General features: G+C 43.4%; 1 protein-coding gene across 1 annotated transcript in view; it reads left to right on the plus strand.

The window, feature by feature from the left end:
* The window catches only part of hlfb (HLF transcription factor, PAR bZIP family member b), an 11,921-nt gene extending 7,673 nt beyond the window's left edge, over nt 1–4,248 (plus strand). The window contains exon 4 of the mRNA XM_076264818.1: nt 777–4,248. Coding sequence (XP_076120933.1) covers nt 777–995 — 219 coding nt within the window. The 3' untranslated portion in view covers nt 996–4,248. The remainder of the gene's footprint in view (nt 1–776) is intronic.
* The last annotated feature ends 11,581 nt before the right edge of the window (nt 4,249–15,829 follow it).

The raw sequence follows: 15,829 nt of genomic DNA on the forward strand, positions 1-15,829 counted from the left end.
ATAGGCTAGTCAGGCTAGCATCTCTGAGAGAGGAGAAGAGCAGCTTTGCAGTAGTGTGATAAAATGAGACTTAATTTAGCATGGTTGGTATTTTGCTGTCTATGCTTATAAATATTTCTCACTGGTGGAAGTGATGTGTCAGATCTGAGTTGGCTGAGGGCACAGTAGAGTGCTCATTTTAATGATATCTATATTTATCATGCGTATGTTTCTCACTGTGTGTGTGTGTATGTGCGTGTGTGTGTGTGTGTGTGCGTGTGTGTGTGTGTGTGTGTGTATGTGCGTGTGTGTGTGTGTGTATGTGCGTGTGTGTGTGTGTGCGTGTGTGTGTGTGTGTGAGGGGGCTGGAGTACAGTAAGTAGAGTTTTCTCCACAGAGAGACTGCTGTGGTTGAGTGCTGTTATGTAATCTAACAGGCTTTCTTTCTCCCCCTCTTTCTCTCCTCTCTCTTTCCCTCTCTCTATCCTCCTCTCTCCTCTCACTCTGTCTACCTCACTGTCATCACGTTCCCTTCCTCTCTCCCCCCTTTCCATCTTTCCCTCTCTCTCTCTCTCCTTCCCTCTCCCTCTCTCTCCTCTTCTCTCTCTATCCTCTTCTCTCTCTCTCTTTCCCTCCCTCTCTCTCTCCTTTCCTCTCCCTCTCTCTCCTCTTCTCTCTCTCTCCTTTCCTCTCCCTCTCTCTCCTCTTCTCTCTCTCTCCTTCCCTCTCCCTCTCTCTCCTCTTCTCTCTCTCTCTCTGCCTCCTCCTGACGTCCACCCTGCCCTGCATCTCTTGAGCAGGATGAAAAGTACTGGGCCCGGCGACGGAAGAACAACCTGGCGGCCAAGCGCTCGCGTGACGCCCGCCGCCTCAAGGAGAACCAGATCGCTGTGCGCGCCAACTTCCTGGAGAAGGAGAACTCTGCCCTCAGACAGGAAGTGGCCGAGCTCCGGAAGGAAGTGGGGCGCTGCCAGAACGTCATCGCCAAGTATGCGGTCCAGCACGGGCCCCTGTGAAAGCCCTTGAGAGACCCCATCCACCCTTCATCTCCACTCACACACACACACACACACACACACACACACACTGCTGAACTCTGACCTTTTAACCGTGACCCCACAACTCCCCTCCCTCACAGTGTGTTCGGCAGGGCTTTGTAGGAAATGATGTGAGAGACCCAGACCCTCCTCTGATGGTCAGCACGCACTCAGACTGACGGGCACAGCAGCACCGCGGCACTCTCGGCAGCCCTCATCAGCCAGAGAGCAGCACTCACTCTGGGATCCGCCTGCCTTTGATCCGGCCCGGACGTGGTCAGCGTCCGGCCCCAATCCGCTCCTGAACATGTCTGCTCTGTGCTCTGACTCTTGAGCTGCAAACAGACCACAAGATCTTTAAAGGTGCCATGTGTAAATTACTTTTGGTTCAAGTACGCCCACAAGCCGTGCGAGTTATTCGTGTATTGCAGTTTGGCTGGTGGTTATGTTGCCCGCATACCGCCTCCCATGGCCAAAACTGGTATTATGACACCTGTCGGGCTGTGGCTAGTAATTTAGCATGCTAATTCAGGTTGATATCTCTGCAGCACTATACCTTGTCATTTTTTTTTTACATCATCGCCCTTATTTTTTCTCATTCTTTTGATGCGTGTAGCTCATTTTTTGGATGTTTTTACCTCAATTCTTACACATGGCACCTTTAAGCCTGATTTTAAAACGATGGAATGTCAGTGACAGTCAAATGTAATCTGACGTAATCTGTGGTAGTCTAGTCACGGTGGGTGTTCGGCTGCCACAGGAATCATCACGTGTCTTTGGGTGGCACACTTGATTCTTACAATAGTCGAGACAATCCGATTCAGTCATCATCACTGTTTAACATGTCTGCTTCTAAACAATCATAAGGTCTGTTTGCAGCTTTAGAGAGGTCACTGTCACATCAGATACGCTACTTTTCTATGACAAACAGTTACTTTACACAGCAGAGTATCACCCTATATATATTTGATTCCTCTGGGTTTTTCTCTACATGTTTATCTTGCAGGCTCAGAAATCCTACCTTGTGAAATAGCCCCCTGGTGTTCCCTGTGTTATCGTGCACTCTGTACATATTGACATGGTGGAAAGTTGCTGTTGTTGTTTTATGATGTCTCTGTAACCTCGTCCTCATGAAGTGCTGATAACAATCTGTCACACGTCTGGCTCAATCCGTCTGAAAATAGCCTGGCCCTGATCCGGCCCAGATCCGCATGGCTGTTCTGTGGGAAAGTTAGCCTTGCGGATGACAGCTGTGTGTTGGGATCTGTGTGAAGCTGTTAGGGTCCCACGTCCTGAATGCTGAATGCTGCTTTTTCGTACGTGTTTAGTTCCTCACCTCATGTACACATACACACGACATACACACGACACACACACACACACAAACACACACACACACACAAACACAAACACACACACACACACACACACACACACACACACACACACACACACACACACACACAAACACACATGGCACACGACACACACGCTATCACCTGCTGGCTCCAATACTGAACCTTACCACACTGAGCCCTGACTAGCTCTTTTACTTTAAAACTTGTAAGTCACTTTGGATAAAAGTGTCTGCTAAACTGATAAATGTAAATGTAAAAACAGACACTCAGCGAATGTATGGAATGTATGTAGGTGGGTCTGTGTTCACATATGTATAGATGTGTGTGTGTGTGTGTGTGTGTGTGTGTGTGTGTGTGTGTGTGTGTGTGTGTGTGTGTGTGTGTGTGTGTGTACTGATCCCAAGAGTAGATACTTGCGATTGATAATGATAGCTTTGGAGATTCACCTACACGCACCTGACCTCTCCAGCCTGCACCCCTAGCTACCTCTGGACCAGTGTTGTGTGTTCTCATGTGACCCTCTGGCACTCGCGTGGGCCAGATCAGAGCCAGACTCATAGCAGTGCCCGCTGTGCAGTGTGTAGTGTTTGTTTCAGGCCCACATCAGGATCATAATACACTGTATGTCTGTCTTAAGTCTTAAGTCTTGTCCGTCAGCCATCCTGAACTAGTGCAATATCACATGATCTCTGCAACTCATCTGATCTTACATGATGTTTCATACAGTCACAACCCTCTTCTCTTTGTTGTCATTTGTTTAGAGACCATGTCATATTTTGTTTATGTGTTTGTTTATGCATTTGGTTTTGTTCAGATGTACTATGTAGTTTTTTTTTTTCTTTTCTTGCATGGTGAAGTCTAGAAATCCCAATAAATGCCAGGGTCCTGGGTAGGCCTCCTGGTGGACAGCTGTCAGATGAATGTAAAAGGTGTAAATATGATGGCTTTGGGTGAAGTGTCCTACCAAGACACAATTTTCTTATTTACACTCATGTCCACAGACCAAAAGCTAGAACTCAAAGGACTTCTTCTTGTGATAATGAACTATTTTAATGTTTATACAGAGCTATTCTTGTTATGTACAGTATTTTCCTAAGATGACTTCTAAAGATGTATTTTAGTGTGTGTGTGTGTGTGCATGTGTGTGTGTGCGCGCCAATGTGTGTGTGTGTGTGTGTCTGTGCGCGCGCGCATGTGTGTGTGCATGTGTGTGAATGGCTGGCATGGTGTCTGTGTGCCAGTCTCTTGGGCATTAGTGTCCTGTGCCAGCAGGAAGAGTGGGGCTCTCGTGAACCTTCAGACTTTCTCTTTCTCTCTCTCTCTCTCTCTTTCTTTACATCCCTCACTCCTCTCTCTCTGTCCATCCTCCAAACACACCTCTCTACACAAATGGTATTATGTCCCTCTTGACTGTAATCCGTTATCTGGGCCTGACGTGGCCTAAGTGTGACCCTGGTCTCGGCTGCCTCTGTGTCGAGCTCATCCCACTACCCGGGTCACCTCTAACCATCTTCAAAATGCATCTCTCTGTCCTCTTTCATTCAGTACCTGAACAGGCATCTTTTCCCTTCTGCTCTTTTTTCCTATATGATGTTCCCACATGTCTGTCAGTGGTTTTAAGCTGTTACCCAGCAAATGAGAGAGTGATTAGTTTAGTTGAGATTGTAGTCATGTTATGTGTTCACATAGACAGGCCTTTGCTTCTGTTTGCCAAAACTCCAAAGAATGTAGAAGGCACTTTTGTGAGTGATGATATCAGAATGGCGTTGCCATGGCATCAGTGTTCCGAGGATGTCACGGTGACATGAGATTATCCAGTATCTTTGTCCAACCTCCTTCTCTCATTCATGTCGAATTTCTTTTTTTTCTCTTTGCTCATGACCATAATTAAAAATGTAGAAACTCTTTTTCTCTGTGTTGTTTGAGTCATTAGTATACCAACACTTTCAGGGATCCTATGGGCCCTTGATATACTTCAAAGTTTGTAAATTCTACAAAATGGATAGTGTCTGCTAAATTGATAAATGTAAATAAAGACTCTCAGCGAATGTATGGAATGTACACTACAGTACTCACAAAAAGTCAGGGATATTTGGATTTCAGGTGTAATTTCAGGATGAACCTAAAATCCACTATAACCTTTACAGGTTAACTTAAATGTGACCTCTAAACTTTTGAAAATGCATGTCCAACAGTTCAATTAAATTAAATTTCACCCGAAAGCCATATATCCCTAAGAAGAGAAGAAGGGGCCAATGCTAACATGTAGAGGTTCCTGAGGGTAGTCAGCTCTAGAACCTTAGAGCTGGGTGTGTAATAAAGCTCTGGAGTGGACTGCATGGGTTCTTTTAGACCAGAACATGAACATGTCAAGAGATGTCTGAGTCCGTGTTGTGCTGTGTGTGCCTTCGGAGCTGCCGTCGTGCCTTTTGCCAAGTCACCACTAGGAGGCGACGTCTCACCGTTGCTACCATCTAACACCACTTCAGAAGCATGGTGGTAAACACAGAACCCATTTCCTGTGTGTGTGTGTGTGTGTGTGAACAGAGAATCTCTACAAGTATTCAAGAATATTAGACAGGTCATCTGCTGGAAACAGGCCTATTTTTTGGTCAAAGTTTTCTCCATGGATTCCTGGTCAGAACCTCTATTGGAACAGATTAAAACTTGGGGCATGTTGAATTTTGTCCAAAAATCCAATATGGCCGCCGTATTCCAAAATGGCACATTTTTACACACTTTTTGTTATGCTATGGGGACATTTCCGGTAAAACAATGTCATTTTAGCAAAAAACTGTCCTTTTCTATCAAATACATATTTACAGAGGTTAACTGATGATTTAAAAACCCTAAGTATTTTTCTAACAATTTTAAATCATTAAAAATATATAATTTTGTCAGATATTTGTCAAATATCAGAAATCATTAAATTTCCTTCAAACATAAACCTCTTAAAGGTTAAATACAGTTAAAATAAATTGGGTACCTTAACTTAAACAGATTAAAACATGGTATTTAGACATTTTCCTAAAAACTCAATATAAATTCAATAATATCCCCAAATTATTGTTACAGTTTGATGAGCCCATTAGGAGAGCTCATCTTCCTCTTGATGAAGAAGAGGTTTCTCTACTGCTTCAGCGAAGTCATCCAACAACATGTTCCTTCTTTTAAACAGGCAAGGGTTAAGTCTTTGCTAACAAAAAGTACACTTCATACAATTGATGAAGAACTACAGACCTGTCTCCCTTCTTCCTTTCTTGTTGGCTTTGGAGGAAGTGTTCTTCAAGCAAGTCTATTACTTCCTGTATCAGAACAACCTGCTAGACTGTATGCAGTCTGATTTCAAGAGTGGTCATTCTACTGAAATTGCTGTCTGTGACTGAAGGTAATGTAACCTATGTTGTGTTTAACCTGTGTGGTTCAGCCCTGCACACCCCGGACTCAAACCTGTAAAACATTATCCCCTGGGGATCAATGAGGTATAAAAAATAAAATAAATAAATAAAAACAGTAGCACCTCAAATCAGGAGTCTGCTCACTCATCAGTATTAATTCTACTAGACTTAGCTGCAGCCTTTGATACTGTAAACCATGACATTCTCCTGTCTACACTGTCTGAACTGGGAATTTCTGGGAAAGATCTTGACTGGTTTGAATCCTACCTTAAAGGAATTATCCGGAGTAAAATGCACTTTAGATCGATTTACGGATGATTGGGGGTGCATACGTTGAGTTGACATCAAATCATGTCATTCGGATGTGTTTTGAGAAAGTTCGATTGTACCGTTTTCAGTCACAACTCGTAGCCTGGAAGTGAGCGGGGCATTTCAATTGCGCCGCTACAAAACGCTATTTTTATACCTCTTCTACAGTTCCAAACAACATAACACTTACGTGGTAGTGAGTAGAGGGTCCCTAAAGCCAAACCGAAGTATCCCGAGGTCTTTATGTGGTCAAATAGAGAGTCCAGAATGAATTTCATCAAGCAAGTACCTTTCCGGAAATGTTGCCATCTTTGCTGCCTCTTCAGGGGAAAGTCCGTAGGAGTCTTATTGCTGAGTGTGTTGTAACACGCTCTGGAAATTCACAATTTCGTCGCCGTTTAAAAAAAAAAAAAAAAACATTTGTGTACTCGTAGCTAAGTAGCCTGATGGTATAGGCAAGTGTGCACATAGACATACGGCCGAACACTGCAAGCGCAATCGTGCTCTCACGACAACCACGCCGTTAACTTAAATAGGTTAACATCACTCTTAAGTTCGCATTCAAGCAAGCAAAACGATGATTTGAACGAAGACATCTGTTTCGCTGGAAGGGTAACAACGGGTAACAAGTAACAACAGGACAACACAGAGACAGGCTAGATGGCAGGACTAATGCGTATTAATATGGGATATTCTACGGGAAAATATTAAAACGGCAAGACAGCGGGGCAAAGTTAAAATACGTGATAAACCCAGAAAAAGTTGGCATGTTAGGTATGTTTCGGTCCCTGTGATTATTTGTGAAATTGTGCAAACAGCCTTTTTAAGTCATTTGAAAAGGAAGGAGTGTTAGCATGCACGCTCCCAAATTGACGCTCGTCTGAGAAATTGCGTTTTGGATAATGTTCAGCTTCGGCAGCTTTACAATGACTGAGGAAGCCTAGAGACGAGTCCATAGCAACCAGTGCATGTGTTGAATGTGTTCTTATTACCCAGTGTGCTTTATTGAATGGTCTCAATGATTTATTTCATGTGAATACTATTTACTAGAGGAGTAACTTATTTCAAGTAGGCTAATGCAGATATGCAGGAAGTGTGCATTTAGTTTCCATGCTTATTGTGCTTCCACAACAATGTTAGTGAGTAAATCTACTGAAATGGACACCATCTTGGTGGAGTGTGATGTGTAAGATCAGAAAGCAGAGGTTGATTTACAGTAAGAACGTTAGCTCATGTCAATGTGTTTCAATTCGCAAAGGAGTGCCGGCGGAAAACATCGACGAAGAGACTTGAAAGTTGAACAAAGTTTTCTACTGTCAGCTGCGCTCTCAATCTTACTCTAATAGAATGTCTTTTTTGCAAGTGTAACAGTGAATGAAAAAAGATGATAGCAAAGACTGGTAGTTCATTTCCATCTCTGGATTTACCTCATTTTCTCTCAACAGCTCTAAGTATTAGGCTACTATTATTAATATAATAATAGTAACAATATCTAGCTGAGTGATAAAATTTAATTTTTTGTAATTACATCACCTTTATGGAACTATCTTGTTTCTTATATCAATTAACATTTTGTCAAAATGTTTTTAATAGGAAAAAAACCCTCTAGCTTAGCCAAAAGTGCAGGCCCAAAAAATTCACCATTTCTGGGAAATTATTGAATTTATATAGCGTAGAAATCTAGACGCACCCTAGCGGCAGCAAATGTAATTTGCTGCCCGGGCTAGTCTTGCAACTCTCAGTTGGCTTGAGAGCTGGAAAAATTAAACTTTGATAGGGCCAATCACATCGTGTATAGAGTCGTTAGGCGGGCTTAACATAATGATTGATGGCAGAGTTGCAACGGTTCGGCGTGAATTCCTTGCTACTTGAAAACAAGGAAGATGGATGTTGCTGTTGGCGAACAGCGTGACACGAGTTAAGCTTTTTTAAGTTGGCAAAAGTTTGATCTAGCCACCTTGCAGAGGGAATTTGAAAGACAACCGATTATCCCGCCCCTCAGACTGAGCACTGATCTGTTTAAGTTAAGGTACCCAATTTATTTGAACTGTATTTTAACCTGTAAGAGGTTTATGTTTGAAGAAAATTTGATGATTTCTGATCTTTGACAAATATCTGACAAAATTATATTTTTTTAATGATTTACAATTGTTAGAGAAATACTTAGGGTTTTAAAATCATCAGTTATCCTCTGTAAATATGTATTTGATAGAAAAGGACAGTTTTTTGCTAAAATGACACTGTTTTTACCGGAAACGTCCCCATAGCATAGCAAAAAGTGTGTAAAAATGAGCCATTTTGGAATACGGACAAAATTCAACATACCCCAAGTTTTAATCTGTTCCAATAGGGGTTCTGACCAGGAATCCATGGAGAAAACTTTGACCAATAGGCCTAATGTTTCCAGCAGATGACCTGTCTATATAGGATGTGATGAGTTTAATTAAAAAAAAAAACACTCTTTGTGTTTGATGTGACATGAGTTGAGTGTCTGAGTGTGTGTTTGGTGTGAATGTGAGTGTGTCTGTGTGTGTGTGTTTTGTGAATGGTAAACCCACTGTTTGAAATGAATGTGTGATGTGCTTTTTGTGAATGGTTAATCTCTGAGATAACTCTGTGAGTGTGTGTGTGTACATGAGTGTGTGTGTGTGTGTCTGTGTTTGCAAACACATGCTGTGCATTTTGATTGAATGGTAAAGCTCTTTGTGTGATGTGTGTGTGTGTGTGTGTGTGTGTGTGTGTGTATGTGTGTGTGTGTGTGCACGCTCTCTCCATTTGAAAGGCTTTAGTGCACATTTCTTGTTGATCTGCTCAGAGAGTGGTGTGTGTGTGTGTGTGTGTGTGTGTGTGTGTGTGTGTGTGTGTGTGTGCCCAGGCAACCCTGTGCTGAAGACAACACAAATGACTTCCTCCAGAGGATTTGCGTGGCATTTATCAAATGGACGTGCAGTTATGTAAAGCCATTTGTAAATGCAGGGAGAGCAGATTGAGACAGAAGCATAATCCAGCAGCCGGCTATACACAGCTATAGTTACAGAGAGAGAGTGAGAGAGAGAGAGAAAGGGAGAGAGAGGGAGTGGGGATGGAGAGGGGAAGAGGGAGAAAGAGAGGGATGGAGAGATAGAGAGACAGCAGAAGATAGTAGGAGATAGAGAGGGGAAAACAGAGTTATAGTAAGAAGGAGAGACAGAGAGTAGGGACAGAAAGAGAGAGAGATGGATTGATGAGAAGAAAAGAGAGAGAGATAGCAATAAATAGAAGGAGAAACAGAAAGGGATTAAGTGGTGGGATAGAGAGAAAGAGGAACAGAGAAAGAGAGGGAGAGAGATAGAACTGCAAGGATGAAAGAGGCCCCGGTCGTTTCACAACTGGCTGGGGCACCTGCACCGTTTGCCGGCGACCCGGGTTCGATTTCCGCCCCGTGGTCCTTTCCCGGATCCCACCCCAACTCTCTCTCCCACTCGCTTCCTGTCATTCTCCACTGTCCTATAAATAACATAAAAAGCCCAAAAAATATACTTTAAAAAAAAAGGATGAAAGAGAAAGACTTAGAAAAAGGGGTAGAAAGAGAGGAGAGAGGGAGGGAGGGATAAATAGTCTGAGAGAGAGAGTGAAAGTGACCGAGAAAGAAGGAGAATGAAAGAGAGAGAGACTGAAAGAGGGAGACTGAGAGAGAGACAGAGAGTGAAATAGGAAGAGAATGAAAGAGACAGAGAGAGAGAGAGAGAGAGAGAGAGAGAGAGTGATAGAGTGATAGAGAGAGTGAAAGTGGAGATGGGCAGAGAGTGTCTCAGGGCCAGGGGCTTAGTCATCGCTCCGTTAATCTCTCCGTGTCATTGTCCCCTCGCTCTGTCTGCATGTGGCGCTTCCAGATGATGCACGTTTGTGCAACGCACCATCTCCTCCTCCAATGGCAGTGCTCACTGCTCACACACTCATCACGCCATCGTGTGCGCAGTGCTGAGCTGCTCAGGGCTGTTTTCTCCACAGCATCTCTAGGAATGCTCACTGTGCACCTATACTCATTCACTTGTCTGTTGTCTGACACTTTCATCCAAAGTCACTTGGAAATTACAAGGGCCATTCTCCCGAAAGCAACCCAGGCTTGAGCATGGGGGCTCACGAACATGCACCCGGTGTGTAGCACTGCAGCTGCCTGGTTTAAGAGCCCAAGCCTCTTGCGGGGGAATGAAATAGACTATAATGACAAAGAAATTATAATTAAATTAAAATAGACCATAATGCAATAGAATGCTGGTCTGCAGTGGTGGAACTTCAAGTAACACTCAGCCTCCTTACAAAACAAACAGTCATTTGTTTGTCTTTAGTATTGCAGTCAAATTTCTTACAGGTTTGTAAGAGTCTTACAGATACTTAGACACATACAGAGGGAAGCAATGCTTCTGTAATGTAGGCAGTTCACCTCATAATGCTTTGTATGTGTTCCTGGAAGAATGTCAATGTTATCAAATGATAATTAAATTAAATGTAACCTAAATGGAATGTTCATTTCTGTCTGAATGTTCTGATTTAGAATGAACTTGTTTTTCACGTTTTCATAGCATTCTTCTACTACACAAAGAAGATTAGTCAGTCTAGGTGCAAGCTCACCAGTTTTATTTGCTTCCTATCCGCAGATAGAGTGTACATATGCCCATACATATTTATTTTATTTTTAACTTGTGTGACAGTTGAATCTCCACAGACACAACATGGAAGAAAATCTATTTCCTCTGAAATTATAATAAATATCTTTTAATCAGATGTACATGAGATATGATGGTACAAATGACTCTGTTGTCGTGCAAATCATTAGGGTAAAAATGTGAAAACATATCTCAATCCCAGAAATCAGAGGGTACTAACAAAAGAACATAAGAACAAATCATGGTTATGAAATAAATAAGAGGAAATGCATTTGTACATCAATTCCTGCTTGACACCCATTGTTTGGCATCCAACTACAGAAGCCTGCTGACGATGTTAGAAGACTTCAGTCCATAGCCATTCAAATCCACTAGGTCCGACCTGCAGGGTGGTCTCAAAGCTTGTCTTGACAAAGAACACAACACCTGAGATGATGACAGAGGATGATGATGAACCTTCCCCCATGGATCATCATGTTGGGTCTACGGTTGATTGACAGGTCTGCAAGGATGGACCTAGGTGTTAGAAATAGAAATATACTAAAGTCCTATCTTACATGTACATGTCCGCATACTTAACCAGAGACTGAATCGGGTAGTATCGATCTTAGGCCTCTAAACCTTTCTGTTTGTGCAGGATGTTATGAATCACACCAGTGCCTGGTTTGCTCCAGGGAGACAGTGTTACAACACCTGGCCTCAGAGTAGCTTCACGTCTGGACAAGCTGCTCAAACGCCAAATGCCTTGTTTCACTTTGACCGAGCGTCTCGTCGCCACTTCTTCATTGCTGCTCGAGTCAGACTGAAACAGCCGAGGCCTGCTGGGAGCCGTAGCAGACTCCTCGCATGGCTCCCTCACGGGGCTCTCTTACCGGCAGCCCCTCATCTCATCTCACAACACAAGAGCCCCTAGTCCTGGCAGGAGCAGGACACTCAGCTCGTGGAGTCCATCTCCAGCAACACGTCCCCTCCTCACTGTAGGGAGTCTATGGTGGGGGTGCTGCCATATCCCCTCCTCACTGTAGGGAGTCTATGATGGAGGTGCTACAAGGTCCCTCCTCACTGTAGGGAGTCTATGATGGGGGTGCTGCCGTATCCCCTCCTCACTGTAGGGAGTCTATGATGGGGGTGCTGCCGTATCCCCTCCTCACTGTAGGGAGTCTATGATGGAGGTGCTGCCAGGTCCCTCCTCACTGTAGGGAGTCTATGATGGAGGTGCTACAAGGTCCCTCCTCACTGTAGGAAGTCTATGATGGAGGTGCTACAAGGTCCCTCCTCACTGTAGGAAGTCTATGATGGGGGTGCTGCCATATCCCCTCCTCACTGTAGGGAGTCTATGATGGAGGTGCTGCCAGGTCCCTCCTCACTGTAGGGAGTCTATGATGGGGGTGCTGCCATATCCCCTCATCACTGTAGGATGGAGGTGCTACAAGGTCCCTCCTCACTGTAGGGAGTCTATGATGGAGGTGCTGCCAGGTCCCTCCTCACTGTAGGGCGTCTATGATGGGGGTGCTGCCATATCCCCTCATCACTGTAGGATGGAGGTGCTACAAGGTCCCTCCTCACTGTAGGGAGTCTATGATGGGGGTGCTGCCATATCCCCTCCTCACTGTAGGGAGTCTATGATGGAGGTGCTGCCATATCCCCTCCTCACTGTAGGGAGTCTATGATGGAGGTGCTGCCAGGTCCCTCCTCACTGTAGGGAGTCCATGATGGGGGTGCTGCCATATCCCCTCATCACTGTAGGATGGAGGTGCTACAAGGTCCCTCCTCACTGTAGGGAGTCTATGATGGAGGTGCTGCCAGGTCCCTCCTCACTGTAGGGAGTCTATGATGGAGGTGCTGCCAGGTCCCTCCTCACTGTAGGGAGTCTATGATGGAGGTGCTGCCAGGTCCACACAGGCCTTAGGGATCTGAAAGAGAAGGTGAGGAACCGTGAGTAAGTAAGGAAGTTTATGTTTATCGTACATAGCAGACACTTTTGCTTGTTTTTGTTCAAAACGTACAATGACATCAATAAACATTACATTAACAATAAAAGTAATGAATAGACAAATAAATAAGAACATAATAATAATAACAATCTTTAATTAAGTCACAAGTCACAAAGTGCTTCACAGGAAATAATATGATAGAGAAGACAGGATGCAGAGGCAAAAACATAGCCCTAGTACATAAGATAATATAGAGAAACAGGAAACTGTGCAATAAAAACATATTGAATAAAAAAAAGAAACAGCCCTAAAACACCAACTCTGGCCAGTTTTCACACGGCTATCCCAAAGCACCAACCCTGGGCAGTTTTCACACGGCTATTCCAAAGCACCAACCCTGGGCAGTTTTCACACGGCTATCCCAAAGCACCAACCCTGGGCAGTTTTCTCACAGCTATCCCAAAGCACCAACCCTGGGCAGTTTTCTCACAGCTATCCCAAAGCACCAACCCTGGGCAAATATCAGATGCTACTCCAGAGCAACCAGGCCTAATCGGACACAATTTGACCATTTAAAGAGATGCTGACTGGAAATGCTTGAAATTCGAATAAAATTGTCTGATGCAAATACAGATTACCTTCATCAGATGGGGGCTGGATTATGGTGTGATGCAATAAGGTTGATGGAAAAGAGTTTATTTGCATAGTTGCAAGTTTATTACGTGTTCCCATAAATGCTGCCCTGACAACACTATGTTTTGATCCTCAGCTGTTCACAACCCCTCCCTTGATTAAGAAACAGCTGTTTACAGCTCATCTCTTGGTTTTAAGTTGCATAACACAGCTGATGGAGTTTTCATGAATCCACTTCAAATAGGTTAATGAGTTGAATGGAATCCATGAGAATGAATGAATTTAATCCGACCCAACTGCTGAAACGATCTTGAATGTTCATGAACTGCCATTTACAACTGTCGCTTCATTTCATTATCATAACATCATCAAACAAAACCTTCTCTTGGCAACATTCTAATCACATATTTGTGATCGCACTCCTCGAGGGGTTAAATGGTTTAGTGTAAAAAAATTATATCTTCACAGATATTTATTTATATCTAAATTATTTATATTTAGATATCTAAATAGAGTTTATGAGTTCATCCATATGATAAAAACTTGCAGTAACAGTGGCAGACATTGTGGCAACTGTACATTGCATCAGTTTTGTGGTGTCGTACCATGTACATGACCTCAGACTAATCTTCCTCCTCGGTGATGGTCAAGAGGCAGGACGGGACATTGCAGACTTCCCAGTAATCACTCATCATGTTTGCATGCAATGCCATGTACGACAGCTCATGTCCATGTAATTACAGAATCCCTGCCAGATGTTGTCAGGAAAGTTAGCAAACACATATACACATAAACACGCACACATACACGCACACACACACATTCACACACACACACACACACACACACACACACACACACACACACACACACACACACACACACACACACAACCACACACACACATACAAACTGAGGATACATCATTGGACTTCACATCACACTCTTCCCAAACATTAGGTTTGGCCATGCAAGGACACGCAATGTATGCATCAACTTCTCTGGCTGAACATGCTACTAAAAAAGAAGATCAGAACACTCTTTGGTTACACTTTACTTGACAGTATCGACATAAGAGCCACATGACACTTTCATGAACGTGTCATAAACAAGTCATAAACGTTTATGACAAAATGCTTCTGTTATTAAGTGACATTCGTTTTTTGTCATAACAAGTTAGGGTTAGGATTAGGGTTAGGTTTAGGGTTAGGGGTTAGAGTTAGGGTTAGAGGTTAATGTTAGGATTATGGTTAGGGTTCATGCGTCGTGACAGTGTCATGTGTTCATGACAGTGTCATGTCACTCTTACGTCGATACTGTCAAGTAAAGTGTTACCCATTCTTTTCATGTGCATTTATGTATTTGATTTCATACTAGACTCTTGACTACTGATTTGCTGAGCTCCTGAGAGAGTGAAAGGCTTTGAAAATAAACAACACATTACTGCAGACAGGGTAGAGACAGTTTGCACCCTTGCAATAGCCAGCACTTAGCAGCTGGGTTTTAGAGACACACACTGTGACATAACTGTGACAAGCTCAACTCTACAGAGTCGCATAAACTCCCTTACAAACCCGTGCCCAAAATCTCCTGATGATAACACAGACACACACACACACACACACAGACACAGACACACACACACACACACACAGACACACACACAGACACACACACACACACACACACACACACACACACACACACACAAACGCATGACACAAGCTCCTACCATGCCCCAACTCATCTCTACTGGAGACCTCTCAGCCGTTTCAGGACAAAATGGCCTCACACACGCTCAAAGAGGCTGTTATATAACTAATCCGAAGCGCACAGGCATTTGGCCAAACTGAGACGTTTCCCCCTTACAGGACAAGTGCTCGGGGATAGAGATGGGTCTGGCTCGGGTGTGGCTCAGTTATGGCTCGGTCATGGCTCAATTATGTCTCAGAGAGCTCAGATACACTATAGATATCGCTAAGGTACAGCACACACATCTGGCTGATACAGCTCAGGCACGTCTCAGATACGGCTCTGTTATGTCTCAGACACGTCTCAGATACGGCTCTGTTATGTCTCAGACACTGCTCATAGACAGCGCAGTTATGTCTCAGACACGTCTCAGATACGGCTCTGTTATGTCTCAGACACGTCTCAGATACGTCTCTGTTATGTCTCAGACACTGCTCATAGACAGCACAGTTATGTTCTTGGCAGATGCGTTTTCTCACACAATGACATTAATAAACATTACAATAACATTAAAATTAACCATTTAAAGTGAAGTCATATAGCTTAAATAAAAAAAAAAAACAATAATAGCGATAGACTAAATAGAATTGGACAGAAGAATAGCAAAAACTATAAAACATATACCAATCACGACTCTGTAAGAATTAATTATTTAGAATGTGTAGAGTGTGTACATGAGTGTGTGTGTGTGGGGGGGGGGGGCATTATATTGCGCTTACACTATGTGCAACTGTCATAAATGTGTGTACTCAGATATGTCTTAGATGCGGCTCAGTTATGGCT

This window comes from Alosa pseudoharengus, unplaced genomic scaffold (genome assembly GCF_046254945.1).
Source record: "Alosa pseudoharengus isolate Yale_2024_CS ecotype anadromous, Long Island Sound unplaced genomic scaffold, YU_APseudo_1.1 YU_APseudo_1.1_scf_4, whole genome shotgun sequence".
Taxonomy (NCBI): domain Eukaryota; kingdom Metazoa; phylum Chordata; class Actinopteri; order Clupeiformes; family Clupeidae; genus Alosa; species Alosa pseudoharengus.